This window comes from Ahaetulla prasina, chromosome 3, assembly GCF_028640845.1.
Source record: "Ahaetulla prasina isolate Xishuangbanna chromosome 3, ASM2864084v1, whole genome shotgun sequence".
Classification (NCBI taxonomy): domain Eukaryota; kingdom Metazoa; phylum Chordata; class Lepidosauria; order Squamata; family Colubridae; genus Ahaetulla; species Ahaetulla prasina.
In genome coordinates, this window is record NC_080541.1 from 184,602,112 (window position 1) to 184,618,607 (window position 16,496).

A 16,496-nucleotide genomic window follows, 5' to 3' on the forward strand; every position below is an offset into this window, starting at 1 on the left:
TCCTTTCAATATATGTTCCTGTATATAATGTTGTGACACAAAAAAAAACACCAAAACACGAATGTTGAGAGTTTACTGGACATAGGATGACTGAAAAACAAACCAAATGTAGTGGGGAGAAGGAGGCCAGCGAGGCAGCTTGAATCACCAGGCGGAGGCGCTACAACTCCAGAGGTGGCCCCGCCGGCTGCCATGAACGGTTTGAGCGCCTCGCCGGGAGTTTCGCGACCGCTGGAGGGAGGTTCCTCCCCGCTGAGCGAGCAGATTCTGTGCCTGGTGCCCTGCCCTGGAGGCATCATGGAGCTGCGGACGGAGCTCTTAAAATCGATCTGGTACGCCTTCACGGCTTTGGACGCCGAGAAAAGCGGCAAAGTCTCCAAATCTCAGCTGAAAGTGAGTAAAAAGACCCCCCCCCCAAAAAAAAGAGTCAACAACCCGAAAGAGCCTCTGAGGCGCGGGCGGGAAGGGTGTTGAGTCCTGCCTGCCAAGGCGTGGAAGGCGGCGTGCTTGGCAAAGAGAACTCGCGTCCAGCTTTGCTTCGGTTAGCTTTGCTCCGGGACGCGCATTTTGGGGGTTTGGAGGCGATCTGAGGGCAAAATCAGATTTATTTTTTTTAAAAAACCCACCTCTTCAGGGGAAAAAAAAAGGGGGGGGGGAATTAAGGTTGTATTTATTTATTTATTTATTTATTTATTTATTTATTTATTTATTTATTTATTTATTTATTTATTTGGCTTTCGTGGAAACGCCGTGGAATCCTGTCATTTTGTAAAGATCCATTGTTTTTCTTTTCAGTCGAGGCGAGAAATGTCAGCTGCAGAAATTAAGTGTCATCTTCCATCCTGTTTTACCTCCTTTGCTCTCCTAAAGGGTCGGTGAGGTGTTGTTGAAAAAAAAACAAATCTGGGTGTAAAGCGCAAATGTTGTTATGGTTCTATGGAAACTGGCTTTGAGCAATTCAAGAAGTTCTCCCTCTGCAGAGCAACAGCATTGCAAACATTGCTCGTTCTTTCTTTCTTTCTTTTGACAGAAAGTATTCGTATTTGTTTCTTCCTCCCGCGGTGAGCGCGAAAAATGTTACATGGAAGTAATAACACTCTATTTTGTTTAGAGGGAGAGGGGAGAAAAAGAACATTTTCCTCTTGTATTATAACTTTCCAATAGTAGCAAAAGTGATGCTCCCATGTAAAATTTGGGAGGGGGGGGCAATGTCTTGTCAGGTGTGGGAGAAGAAGATGAGATGTAAATATATGCAAGAAAATTAGGGCAAATATAGAGCTCTAGTTTGATGCAAATGGGGCGGGCGACACCTTGTGAAATCAGTGCTAAGGAGATGCATCTAAATGATATAAAGTGGCTGTTTTCCTTATTATTCTCTTACATAATGCAGCAGCTGAACCAATGGAAAATAGTTTGGTCATTCTGGACCATTTTCCACAGTGCCAAAAGAATGCAAGCAGTGTGCAGCTGCCCTAGTATTTAGCACTCCAGAGAACTCCCACACTGCTGATCTTTGGAGTTATAAGGCATTCTTGCAAGCTTTTGCACCCAAAGGACATGACATGTCAAATGTGCTTTTTCGGATGCAAAATGCTGTTTTAAAATGTCTACAGAAATGTGGTCTTGCATTGGAGTTTGCAATTGGGTTGTGCTTCTCTCCAAAGATTTTTGTTGCAACTTTCTCTAGTTAGATTTGACCAGGATTGTCAGAATGTGGCACTTGAGCAGATCCGAGAGCAGAATCTTGAATGTGTTTTTGAGGGCCATCTTCAGTTTGTGTTTGTTAGTCTTGCAGAGTTAAAGCAAGGCATGAAAGGGTGAGGCTTTAAAAACACCAATTCTGAGCCATGGTTCCCATTACGTCATGGTTACTTCATGGAATAGTGCTGACAGGAATGATTTTATATGCTTGCGTTAGCAAGCTAGCAATATCCATTCATTAATCTGAATGCTGTAAAGTAGATATAACCATTTCAGATGTTGTAGTTGGAAGACTTACTTGATATTTTTCAGCCTGAAGTACAAACTCACTATATTATGTGACCTGATTTATTTTAGATTGTATCTGTCTTTCTATATCTTGGATCTCTTAGTAGTATGCTTTCCCAAATTATCTGTCCTCCATTATGCTGAGACCTAAATCATTGGTTGAAACAGTTGATCTGTGTCCCGTGTCTTCAGAAACATGGCTTGAACATTCATTGTGATTTATTTTATATAAAATGTAGTAACATTGCTAGATTTATTAACAACAGATCAAACAATCTTTATTTTATTTGTAGGCAATGGGATTTCTTATTTCAGGAAATGTGTGCAATATATAGACTATTTAAATATTTATAATAGTCAATGAGTTGAGCAGGAATATTTTTAATCTACTGTTTTTTATTCACTATTGAAAATATATTTTTTTAAAAATATTGTTTCGTAGAATTAGAAATCAGGAGACTGTGTTCTAGAGCTGCCTTGCGCATCAGATGGATGACTTCGGGCCTGTGTGTCTCTCTCTCCCTCTCAGCTCACAATGTCAGGCTCAGGCAACAAGCCATTTGGTCAAATTCCTATCACAACTACTGGATCAACACTTGGTTGATCTGGAAAATAAAAGCAGAGCCTGCACTTGTAGGGAAATGCTAGGAAGAAAAAAAAATAGGTTAAACCCGAAATCCAAGTTGTAATTAACTTTTTCAGGAGATTATCTGTAGGAAGCATGCATTAAAGTATAGAGCTCTGTAGACAAGTTGCAATTAATATCTTAGTCCTCAGTGCTTCTCTTTTTCTTTTTAAAATCAAAAGAATATAAACAGATGCTGAGTTCTATTATCAAATAGTTTTTCTTTACAAAACAAGAAATTGCAATGTGCAATACATGTTGCATATCTCATGGCACCTTTCTGTTTCCTATTTACATGCTTTTACTGTTTTTATGAGGCCTGTACAGCAATTCAGAAGGTGCTAAAATGGGGTTATTCACTATAGATAAGGCTATCAATGGCTACTAGTCAATGTGTGCCCTCTCTGAATTCGGGGAGAGTTTGCTTTTGAACACCAGCTATTGAGGAACACAAATGGCGGTGGTGATGCACCCGTGTTTTATTGCTAAATTTAAAAAAATAATCTTAACTGCATGAGATTACATATCTAGGCTCTTTGTGGTGTGTTCCTTCTCAACATTGAAAAACTGTAGTGAGTGTCTCAGAGATGCTTCCTGTGGGGAGGGAGACACATGATGTTTTAATGTCATCAGTAAGATTTTTCTTCCTGTTTTAGTTATAGAGGTCTCTTGCTTTTCTAGTTGCCAGTGCTTGCTTTTAGGTATGCATATCTTGAGAAGTTCGTGTTTTGAAGCCCATCTCCATAGACCCATGATGGCAAACCTATGGCACGTAGAGCCCTCTCTGCGGGCAGGCGAGCCATTGCCCAGCTCAGCTCCACTGCGCATGCACGCAGGTGTCCCGCCGGCCAGCTGATTTTCGGGTCTGCCCTGCAAGCGGGAGACACGTGCTGGGACCTACCTTTCTCCTCACTTTCTGCTGCCTGTGCCTGCCCAGATCTCCGGAGATTCCCTTCCCAGTGCTGTTTTGGAAGGTGAGGTTTTCCCCCACCTCCCAGCCATTTTGGGAGGCAAATGCTTCCTCCCCCCAGCGCTTTTGGAGGTTTCCCTCTGCTCAGCCGTTTTGGAGGCTTCCCCCCCCCCCAACACACAGCCATTTTGGGAGGCAAAGGCTTCCCCCCCCGGTGCTGTTTTGGAATGTGAAGCCAAAAGGGGGGGTCACGTGCGCATGTGCGTGGGGAGGGTGGTCGTGCACGCATGCAAGGATTGCACGCATATGCAGGGGGGAGGGGTATGTGGGAGTGGCATTGCATTATGGGTGTGGGCACGTGCGAGCGTGCAATAGCGTACGTGCGCATGCTTTTGGCACTCGAGGAAAAAATGGTTAGCCATCACTGCCATAGACGGTTGGTGAGTTTGGAGAACCAGGGATGAAAATGATCAAGGAGTAAATATGGAGTTTTGTGATAGTCATAATGGAATCACTCCTGCCCCATTTCTATCTGACTGCTTTTTTGCAACATTGAAAAAAATGGTTTGTATTTCTGCAGCATTCTTTTAATAATTAGAAATGCAGATAGTATTCCACAGGTGGGATACCACAGACTTATATATAATATTGCCAGGTTTCTTTTTTATTTCTTTCCTCAAAAAACTGAAGAGGCAATTTTTGCTAATGCTAGGAGGTAGCATATTGGACTAAGTAGCAGCAATCACTTTCATCAGGTTGTTTATTGATAAATGATATTTTATGACTGTAATCTTGTTATGGAACGGTTTATTTGACAGTTGTTTTGTGACAGCATCCAGATAAACCATCATAGTTTCAAATGTGTCTACCCTCCCCAGAAATGGTACTCATGGTACAGTAAATATGAAATTAATTATATATTCTGCCAATGTGTCATCTGCTTGCACTGATCCATATATTTTAAAGTAATCATCTTCCCTGATTTTCAGAGATTTTTTGCTATTTCTGTAGCCATCCAGAATTATTACCTGTTCCCACAATTTGTATAACTTGAGAACATTATCTCCTAATTTGTTAACACCTCTACCATGAAAATAATGTCAGATATTTGCCCACTCAGGATGGAAGAATGAGAGCTTTTCTTTGTGTTGGAATTAGTGAATGTGGCTTGAAACATTTTCATGCAGACTCCAACTCAACATTCATTAATTTTTCAGATGTTAGACTTGTACCTCTCCTACACTGCATATTTCCAGAATCCTATTCATTGTAAGAGTTTGACCAAGAGATTAAAAGCTTTTAAGGCTGAAGTTATAAGAAAATATTTAACATAAAAAGTACAACTGCATTCACAGCTATCATTTTCAATAGAAAGATGAAATTTGTAAGTGCAGAATGATTTTGTTGGCGGTATGTTTTGCATGTTGCAACAAGATAGGACTTACAGTACTTGATCTGTTCTTTCTCTCTTTTCTAAATCATTTTACAGTCTGTATGTTTGAAGTTTCTGATTTAATGAGTGCCAGGTAAAATATTTTACCTTGTAGCAAAATTATGATGGGAAAATTAAATTATGGCTCTAAATTAATTCATGCTCTTTTCACATGCTTTAATGGACTGAATTAGAGTTAACACCTAATCTAAAAATATAGTTCATTGGGCCTGCTATAATTATGTTAATCTTTTTTTAAAAAAAAAAGCATTTGAGGAGAATGTAGTGTCCAGTTTGCATGAAATGATAACTCAGCTCTTTGAAATTGTGGCTTAATTTGAATGAAAGTCAGCTGATACATGTTGCCTAATTGCTTCCTCTTGCAGCTAGGCCCAGCTAAGTAAAATAGACATCCATCTACCCACAGATGTCGAACTGGAAGCCCACAGATCTGATGCATCGTGTGCAGGCCATGCCCACACCAGCTCCACAAATGGGAAAAACATCGCAAAACATCACGTGACAGCAACATGAGACGGCGAGTTTGACACCGTTTAATTCACACTCGTGAATTAAACCTTGGGTTTAGATTTTCACATGCTGGGAAAATAATGTGCATTGAGAACTCTTGTTGGATTCTCCAGCTTTAACAAACAGAGGCATGCTTTCTTCACTAATTTGTGTGCCTATTTTCTGTAGAGGTATCATTTTAGAAGAAGCAATGTCCTTTCTTCACTATCTATGTGATCACCTTTTGTGCCCTTCTGACAAGCAAAGGCAATGGGGAAGGCAGATTCACTTAACAAGCAGGTTACTAACTTATCAACTGTAATGATTCACGTAACAACTATGGCAAGAAATGTCATAAAAAGGGACAAAACTCACTTTAAAAATTCTCACTTAACAACAGAAATTTGGGGCTCAATTGTGGCCATAAGTCGAGGACTAGCTGTATTTGTAAAGAGTTGCGGAACAGTGGGGACTACAGTAATGTTTCCATATTTCATAATAAAATACTACCATGAAGCACTAAAAATAAACTCCAATTTTGTCAACTTTACAAAGTAGATCTGATAGGAAACACAACTCAAAGAGATGATTCTATGTTATTATAACCTTACATTAAGAGAAACTTCTGAATCTGACAGTATTCTCTCCCCACGCCTCAGAAGAGAGGGTCTCTTCTGAACCTCTTATCCCAGCCCCACTCCTGTTGCAGGCTACCTGACTCTTCCCTTGACTGCATCTCTGTACTGTCTCTCAAGGTTATTTTTACATGCCATTGCATATTCTCACTTTTTTTTAACAAACCAGGGGCAGATCTGTTTTTCATTGCTTGGACTATTGCAGAAGTGTGTTGCAAGAATAAGCATGACTAAAAGATAAAATACAAGAGGAGAATTATATATGTCACTCTGTACATAATGGAGGAACTGTGGGACAAAAATAATACAACATACATACATACATACTGCAGAAAAAACAATTGCCTGCCTTCCATTGAGGACCTGTATACTGCACAAGTCAAAATGAGGGCTGTGAAAATATTTACAGGCCCCTCACATCCTGGACATAAACTGTTTCAACTCCTACCCTCAAAACGACTCTATAGAGCACTGCACAGAACAACTAGACACAAGAACAGTTTTTCCCCGAACGCCATCGCTCTGCTAAACAAATAATTCCCTCAACACTGTCAAAATATTTACTAAATCTGCACCACTATTAATCTTCTCATAGTTCCCATCATCCATCTCCTTCCACTTATGGCTGTATGACCGTAACTTTGTTGCTTATATCCTTACAATTTATATTGATATTGATTGTTTTCTGATTGCTTATTTGTAACCTTTGACTATCATTAAGTGTTGTACCTTATGATTCTTGATGAACATATCTTTTCTTTTATGTACACTGAGAGCTTATGCACCAAGACAAATTCCTTGTGTGTCCAATTACACTTGGCCAATAAAAAATTCTATTCTATACATACATACATATATACATGCATAGATGTTGGTCTTTCTGAGCCATGGCCATGTAGCACAGAGCCACACGTATGCATATGATTATAATTGATTATGATTATAATTTCAGGACTCTGCAGAAGGTAGAAATCTTATTGTGGAGAAGATAGAAATCTATTAAGCTGATATAAATCTATCAATTAACAATTAAAGTGTTTGGTAATTTTAAACTTATGTTACTAACTGCACACTTTAAATGTTGGCTTGACTCAATCAGTCAATACAGCTTCTGAGCAGAAGTTGAAGTAAACTGATATTACAGAGTTGGCGATAGCAAAAGAAAATCTGTTTTGCTTAAACATTTCAGCTTTACTATTTAATCTCAGCCTATGCTTTCACTGTTGATCATATCTTTTGTGTTCTTCACTCGCCCTGCCCTTCAGTTTTGAGCAATAACCAATCACAAAGTAGGGAGGACAATATGAAGATAGAAGCAGCATTGTTCTGGATGAGCTATCCTTTGAGAATCTCATTAACAGTATTCTTTGTTAGGAGAATGTCCACAGATGTTAGCTTGGCTCAGTAGCTGATCATTGTTTGTGACTGCCACTGCTTGTAGCTCCCCCTCTTCATCCCAAATCTTTTTTGTATCACTGAGAATTTAGAAGATAGGATGGTTTTTCAAAGTGTTCTGATTCTGGCACAGCCCTATTGCATGGTTTAGCATTCAGGAAGAGCTGCCCATAACTCTCCAGATTAGGCTTCATTACATGCTGAGCTTCTCTCAACCTCAGGAGATTCTGCAGTTTTGCAGAGAACATGGGGGAAGTTTGTGTGGTCTGAAAATGCCTCCTGAACAAAGGCTCACAGAGATTTGATCTGTCAAGTTTGCCAGCAGATTTTAGTACCCAGATCAGAAGCAGCTTTAGCTTCCTGTTTAATTTTATGTGGGAACAGATGGAGATTGCAAGAGAAAAGTGTAATTCTAAAAGCCTGATCTGTCTTCATTCTAATAACACCTATGTATCAGTGGTCCTTCACAAAAAAAGAGATTCCCACCTCCCACCAAATGTAATACCTGCAAGTTCAACTGTGGCTCAATATTGAAAGTGCACTTCTGGCATACAAATAGGTATATTATTCCTTCATTTAAAATAACAATAGCAAATGACTGAAAAAGGTTTAATTTATAGAGCTGATACTGGTTGTACACTGGAAGAACTTTAGTTTTTATAAAATTATAAATGTGCTGACCTACTTTTCATTGCAAACATAACCCCAAAATGTGAACATGAAATATTCCTACATTCTCCAGGTAGTCCAATAATTTACAATAATTTTTATTAAGTCACTGCATTATGAAGCAAATCACATAGCTGTAAGTTTGAATCCAGATTATCTAATTTGCATTTTTGCTGAAAAATGGGAAAAGAGTCACAAAACACAGTCATATGACTGTGTGATGCTGCAACTAATCATAAATGGGAACCGGCTGCCAAGTGCCTGAAATGCAATCATGCGACCACAGAGATGGCATGGCTGTCATAACTTCGAGGATGGGTTGTAAGTAACTTTTTTTGACTTCATTGTGTTAAGCAACCAGATGTAGATGACCCCCACCCCGTTAAAGACCTTGGAGTTTTCATATCAAATGACCTAAGTGCCAAAGCCCACTGCAACTACATTGCAAAAAAGGCTTTAAGAGTTGTAAACTTAATCTTGCGTAGCTTCTTCTCCAGAAACACTATACTACTAACCAGAGCATATAAAACATTTGCTAGACCAATTCTAGAATACAGCTCGCCTGTCTGGAACCCATACCTCATTTCGGACATTAATACAATTGAGCGTGTCCAGAAATATTTTACAGTTCTCCATTCTTCTGATTACAACAAAATACCTTATACCACCAGACTTGAAATCCTGGGTTTAGAAAATTTAGAACTCCGCCGCCTTCAACATGACCTGAGTTTAACTCATAGAATCATCTGTTACAATGTCCTTCCTGTCGAAGACTACTTCAGCTTCAATTACAACAATACACGAGCACACAATAGATTTAAGCTTAATGTGAACCGCTCCAATCTTGAGTGCAGAAAATATGACTTCAGTAACAGAGTTGTTAATGCCTGGAATGCATTACCAGACTCTGTGGTCTCTTCCCAGAATCCCCAAAGCTTTAACCAAAAACTGTCTACTATTGACCTCATCCCATTCCTAAAAGGTTTGTAAGGGGAGTGCATAAGAGCATCAGCGTGCCTACCGTTCCTGTCCTAATGTTCCCTTTGATTGTATTCAATTTCATATAGTTATTACATACTTATGATTATATATACGCTTATATATCGTATAGTTATTTCATGCTTATGCTTATATATACTGTTGTGACAAATAAATAAATAAATAAAAATAAAACTATCTATACAAGTGTGGTAGGTACTCTTGCAGATCCTGAAGTAGAAGATAGACTACTGGTAATTTCATTCCCATGGAATGGAGATAATTTTTTTTTTTTACATTTATATCCCGCCCTTCTCCGAAGATTCAGGGCGGCTTACATTGTGTAAGGCAATAGTCTCATTCTATTTGTATATTTATATACAAAGTCAACTTATTGCCCCCCCAACAATCTGGGTCCTCATTTTACCTACCTTATAAAGGATGGAAGGCTGAGTCAACCTTGGGCCTGGTGGGACTCGAGCCTGCAGTAATTGCAGGCAGCTGTGTTTAATAACAGGCTATCTTACAGCCTGAGCCACATCGCGGCCCTTTGATGGCTTACAAAATATATTACAGTATGGATTCCTCATTCCCCTACTTGGAATCCAAAATTTATTTATTTTATTTATTTGTATCCCACCTTTATTATGAAGAGGTGTGCTACACCTCTTAAGAATGTGCTAGGGAAATCACCCATTAGCTTCTGCTGAGATCCTATTTATCTAGTCCACAGCTGTTTACTTCCCAGTCTTTAGGGGAGCTACCTGTAGTCCATGAAGGAACTGCAAGTGATCCATTGTCTGTCAATTTTATATTATTTATTTATTTAAAAGACCATGATCTCTGAAGATTACTAAAACTTTCAAGATTTAGCCTTCTTTACTTTCAAGATTTCAGATAGGACTAAAATCCTGTGAGACTTGGTGATCATGCCAAATTCCAGCCATTTTAATCTTTTTATATTGCTATATGTCAGTGGTTCTCAACCTTTATAGTGCTGTGACCCCTTTAATACAATTCCCCACAATGTGGCGACCTCTTTGATACAATTCCCCACGATGTGGCGACCCCCAACCATAAAATTATTTTCGTTTTGAATTTATCGCACCTGAAGCCGTATTAGCTAGCGATCTGAACTGCTTGCGATTGCCTTGAGGATGGAGGCATTAAAGCGGAGACTCCTCCCCTATTAAGTTTATCGCGCCTGAAGCCAGATTAGGCTAGCGATTGGGAGTGATTGCAGCTGGCTTGAGAGGGAGACATCAGAGCAAAGATTTCTCTCTTTTTTAATTCATCGCGCCTGAAGCCGAATTTGGCTAGCGATTTCAAGAGCCTGCAGCTGGCTTGTAGAGTCAACCATTGGAGTGCGATTCTTCGACTCGCAAGTATACTTCCCATATTTCCGATGGTCTTAGGCGACCCCTGGCAAATCATCATTCGACACCCAACGGGGTCCCGACCCACAGGTTGAGAACCACTGCTATATGTGGTGTTGGGGTTCCATGAATGCCACCTCAGGCAGTTATATATCTCATAGAATAGAATAGAATAGAATAGAATTTTTTATTGGCCAAGTGTGATTGGACACACAAGGAATTTGTCTTGGTGCATATGCTCTCAGTGTACATAAAAGAAAAGATACGTTCATCAAGGTACAACATTTACAACACAATTGATGATCAATATATCAATATAAATCATAAGGATTGCCAGCAACAAGTTATAGTCATACAGTCATAAGTGGAAAGAGATTGGCGATGGGAACTATGAAACGATTAATAGTAGTGCAGATTCAGTAAATAGTCTGATAGTGTTGAGGGAATTATTTGTTTAGCAGAGTGATGGCCCTCGGGAAAAAACTGTTCTTGTGTCTAGTTGTTCTGGTGTGCAGTGCTCTGTAGCGTCGTTTTGAGGGTAGGAGTTGAAACAGTTTATGTCCAGGATGCGAGGGATCTGCAAATATTTTCACGGCCCTCTTCTTGATTCGTGCAGTATACAGGTCCTCAATGGAAGGCAAGTTGGTAGCAATTATTTTTTCTGCAGTTCTAATTATCCTCTGAAGTCTGTGTTTTTCTTGTTGGGTTGCAGAACCGAACCAGACAGTTATAGAGGTGCAAATGACAGACTCAATAATTCCTCTGTAGAATTGGATCAGCAGCTCCTTGGGCAGTTTGAGCTTACTGAGTTGGCGCAGAAAGAACATTCTTTGTTGTCCTTTTTTAATGATGTTTTTGATGTTAGCTGTCCATTTGAGATCTTGCGATATGATAGAACCCAGAAATTTGAAGGTTTCTACTGTTGATACTGTGTTGTCAAGTATTGTGAGAGGTGGAAGTATGGAAGGGTTTTTCCTAAAGTCTACCACCATTTCTACGGTAAAAATTTTCTCATGAGTAAATATGTATCTCGTGGAATATGTACCTGCAACATTAGTGCAGGTTAATGTAATAGCATTCCAAAACTTTTGTTGATGATTTAGTTAGTGGTTTGCAAAAAGAAAAAATGGGAAATGCCTGATTTATTCAGAGTGGAAGTGGCTGTTCAGGTCCTCATGTAAAAGTCTTCCCTGTTCCCTGTTACTAACTGTTCCCCCATTGAATGGAAAAACTATGGCATGAATTCTGCATGTGGTTGTCCCTCAACAATTATTCTACTTTCAGGCATATTTATACCCTAATCTTCCTTCAAGGAGTTCTTTGTTCCGCATGTGATATGATCCTATTTTTCCTTACACCAACCACATGAGTTAAAATTCTTCTCATAATTTCCTTCTTTTCAACTTTGTGATAAATCTATAATGCTGGTTATTGTTGATTCTGTTTCACAGTTACAGAACTCTGTTTGGGAAAGGATAGCTGGCTAAACTGCACAATGTCCCTGTTGGCAGTTTGTGATATTTTTATTACAGTATGGATTCCTCATTCCCCTACTTAGAATCCAAGCAGAGGTATCCTAGAGACAGAGTCAAAAAAGTCAAAATGGGGACCATGACCATGTGATTGAAGTCCAGTCCTTTTTAAATGTCAATTGAACATCAACAGTAGAGACCTTCAAATTTCTAGGTTCTACCATATCGCAAGATCTAAAAGCTAACAGCTAACATCAAAAATGTCATCAAAAAAACACAACAAAGAATGCTCTTTTTGTGCCAACTCAGAAAGCTCAAACTGCTCAAGGAGCTGCTGATCCAGTTCTACAGAGGAATTATTGAGTCTGTCATCTCCACCTCTATAACTGTCTGGTTTGGTTCTACAACCCAACAAGACAGATACAGACTTCAGAGGATAATTAGAACTGCAGAAAAAACAATTGCTACCAACCTGCCTTCTACTGAGGAACTGTATACTGCCTGAGTCAAAAAGAGGGCTGTAAAAATATTTAGAGACCCCTCACATCCTGGACATAAACTGTTTCAACTCCTACCCTCAAAACGACGCTACAGAGCACTGCACACCAGAACAACTAGACACAAGAACAGTTTCTTCCCGAACGCCATCACTCTGCTAAACAAATAATTCCCTCAACACTGTCAAACTATTACTAAATCTGCACTACTATTAATCTTCTCATCGTTCCCATCACCCATCTCCTTCCACTTTTGGCTGTATGACTGTAACTTTGTTGCATTTATCCTTACCATTTATATTGATACTGATTGTTTCCTGATTGCTTATTTGTATCCTATGACTATCATTAAGTGTTGTAAGTGTTGTACCTTGATGAAGGTATCTTTTCTTTTATGTACACTGAGAGCATATGCACCAAGACAAATTCCTTGTGTGTCCAATCACACTTGGCCAATAAAAAATTCTATTCTATTCCTTTCTAACATGCAACGCATGTAAAATGTCAGGATCTTGGTTTCAACATTGCAGAGATGGTCTTGACTATTTTTACTCCTGTGGACAATTCTAAATCCAGCGCTTTGAAATCCTTATCAAAGTGGCACTGAAACTTTTGCAAAGGGGCAGTAAAAACAGTTTATATGGACTAAATCTATAAAGATTTCTGAAAGGTATCTTTTATCCTGACAATAAAGTAGTACTTCTTTCCTGTGACTTACAGAACTTTGGAATCCTACCCCTTATTCTTCAAAAAAAACACAACTTGTCACATTTTAGCATTTGAGGCAAACTTCTGGGTTGAAGCCAGAGGATTGTTCCGGATTTAGCAGTGTCTCAAAGCACCCCGGTCATTGAAAGTTATTGGCAGTCTCCTCTTGCATTAAATATTCCGCCTCGATTCATGCTGGCGCCGGTTTTAGAGCCTGGTTCTGTGCCACACAAAAGCCAAATATAATTCTTCATTCAGCCTAGAGAACAAGTCCAGTATGCTAAAGATCAGGAAAGTGGCCAGAATGCTTATCTACCACCTGTCTGAAGCAATAGAATTAGATCCTTCTATTCTGCCCTTAGCACAATCAAATATGTGGAGGGATTTTCTCTGAGATTCAGAAATTAGCATTTTTTTTAACACTCCGTATTCACAATGGACATAGGGTACAAATCAAGGTTGATGATGGTCCTATCTATTTAATCATGTCCAATTCTCAACGATTCTATGAATCATCTCTCTCTACATTTTCCAGTCTTGTAGGGCTTCTTTCAATTATTTTATGCTCTGGCTTGTATCTAACCACCATGTGGGGTGTTTTTTTTTTTGGTGGCCTTGTTTCCTTTTATCACTGATCATCCCAAACATAATTGCCTCCCCAGTGATTTCATAACATGTAAGTAAAGTGGAATGTTGTGATTTTTGCCTTCCAGCAATATGTGTGGTTTTAAATTCATTCTGGAATAGGTAATGTGACTTCCCTTTCACACCTATGTCCAAATCTGGATTATCCCCTTCCCTATTCTCTTGTCATTGATTTGAGAAAAAGAACTTGTGCAGTGAAAGGCAAATCTCTTGACTAATGCAGTTTGTCACTGAGGCAAAGTAGATGCTGTGGTCTTAATTTGTCTCTAATGTGGCAGAAAAACAGGATAAAGGAAGCTGGGTGAGAAGCTGCACACTAGCTCTATCCCAGATGCCTGTAGACTAATACCATAACCTTTATTTCAAAGATTCACACAATACTGAAGGAGGCCTGTAAAAGTTTTGATTGATATTTGTTTAATATGATTTTGCCTGGTTTGGGAATTTGAAAAATAGAATTTCTGGTTGGAAATTTTGTTAAGTGTGTGTGAGTAGATCCTTGCTGTAAACCAATATTGAATTGATAAGAGTCTTGTCTGTTTTTCTCTGCTTTTTTTCTTTCAACTATATTTGCCCAAACTATTGGTTTTCCTCTTACATCTTTTTCTATTTCCTTCCAGCTTTTCCAACTTTATAGACTTCTCTAGAAAGTTATATCTTCACATAATGTGTCCAAAATACAGTAATTTGAATTGGTCAACTTGTGCCTTGACTGAAGACTCAATTAATTCAGTGATCCATTTTGCTTTCCTAGTTGTCTATGGTATTCCCAGGAGTTTTCAACAACAAAGTTGAAAGCATCAATACTCTTCCCAACACACTTCTTCAGTATCCAACTTTTGCTTTCATAGAATGCCACAGGGAGAACAATTGTCTGCAGAGTTACAGCTTTCAGGGCACATCATGGCATGTGAACAAATTTTCTAAGACCTTCATGGCTTGCTCTACCAGGTGCTAGTCTCAAGTCTATTTGATGCTTAATCCTTTACAGTTGACAGTGGAGCCTAAAGGGCAGAAACTGTCTGTCTCTTCAGTATCTTTCTCCTCAATTCTAAGGCTGATTGCTCTTACCTGTGGTCATTTCTGGCTTTCTCAGTTATCCGGTATGAATCAGAAATAATATCTCTTATGCTTTGGCCTTTTCTAAAGCCAGTTTGAGCATCTGGGGTTTCCTTTTCCTTGTAAGATTCTAACCAGAATCGAATTGTTTCATTAGCACGTGAAATTAAGAATATTGTACAATAGTTTACACACACGGTTAACTGTCCCTTCTTTGTACTGGTATATTGATTGACCTCTTCCGAGATATTAGTCACTGTCATCCTTCAGGTTTGTTGGCATAGTTTAGCTAGAATGCTGATTTTTCATCCATTGTTTGCCATGTTTCTGTAGATTTTTCATCAATTCCCATAGCCTTCTATATTGGTAAAGAACTGTATACTGATCTAACGTCATCTTCTAATACTAGAGGATCTTGTAAGTAAGGAGTATATTCAAATATATCTTGTTTGCTAATAACTCTATTCTGTAGAATTTTAATACATTCCTTCCATCATTGTTTGACTGTTTTTGAATAATTTATTGCCTGTCAATTGGTGTCCTTTAGCATACCAGTTTGTGGTTGGAACCTCCTGATTTGGATATCTTTTGAAAAACTTTCCTTGTTTTTTTGTGTGTGTGTGTTCTGGAGAACTGATAATGGAAATTTTGAGTATTTCGGAGAACCGGTAGTAAAAATTCTGACTGGCCCCGCCCTCATCTATTCTCTGCCTCCCAAGTCCCAGCCGATCGGGAGGAAATGGGGATTTTGCAGTATCCTTCCCCTGGAGTGGAGAGGGAATGGAGATTTTACAGTATCTTTCCCCTGTCACGCCCACCAAGCCACACCCACCAAGTCATGCCACGCCCACCAAGCCACACCCACAGAACCAGTAGTAAAAAAATTTGAAACCCACCACTGAGCTCTATGATATGCTTTGTTAAGTTCCTTCCTGAGATATTTGTCTTTCTTGGCTTTGACTACTCTTTTCTTCTTGGCAGTTTCCATTGTTTGTTCTGATACCCAGTTTGCTCTATTCTGTTTCTTGGGCTTTGGCAATCTTCTTTTCATACACATCCTAAGCACAACTTTGATTTTATTCCATAGTTCCTCATCAATGAGGTACAGGTATTTAAAATTGAGTACAGAAATAGCCTTGAAGAATCAGTCATAACCACCACACAAAAGTTACAATTGTTGTTGCAACTTTAAACAGTGGCTGAATGACTGGTCATTAATTGAGGACTACTTATATTTGAAGACCATATTAGCAATAAGGAAATGATGAATTGGCAGAATCCCATGATAAATTATTCTCTTGCTATATTTCAGTTTTCTAGATCATACAAATCAAGTATGTTTTCCTCCTTACTGTTTCTAATGTTGGCATTCCAGTCTCCCATTACAAGCAGCACAACTTGCCTGCACATTTTTATCAGTTTTGGATTGAACTTGACCATAAAACTTGTCAACCGTTTTTTTTCTGAATTAGGGGTTGAAGCGTAGCCTTGGATAACCCTCACATTAAAGAGCAACATAGGAATACAATGTGCCAATTAAATGCTAAGAAGAAGCTGTTCCACAGTACAGAGCTATAAATGAAAAATATCTTTCCT

General features: G+C 39.0%; 1 protein-coding gene across 2 annotated transcripts in view; it reads left to right on the forward strand.

Annotated features, from left to right (window-relative positions):
- Positions 1-247: 247 nt before the first annotated feature.
- DEF6 (DEF6 guanine nucleotide exchange factor) overlaps positions 248-16,496 on the forward strand; it is a 66,135-nt gene continuing 49,886 nt past the window's right edge. The window contains exons 1-2 of one of the 2 annotated variants that reach the window (XM_058176898.1): positions 3,570-3,588; positions 5,343-5,494. Coding sequence is in view for 1 of the 2 variants with exons in the window: in XM_058176895.1 (XP_058032878.1) it covers positions 298-393 (96 nt within the window). In the remaining variant the exon portion in view is untranslated. Of the gene's footprint in view, positions 394-3,569; positions 3,589-5,342; positions 5,495-16,496 lie in introns of those variants that run through there. The other variant, XM_058176895.1, reaches the window with a different exon arrangement.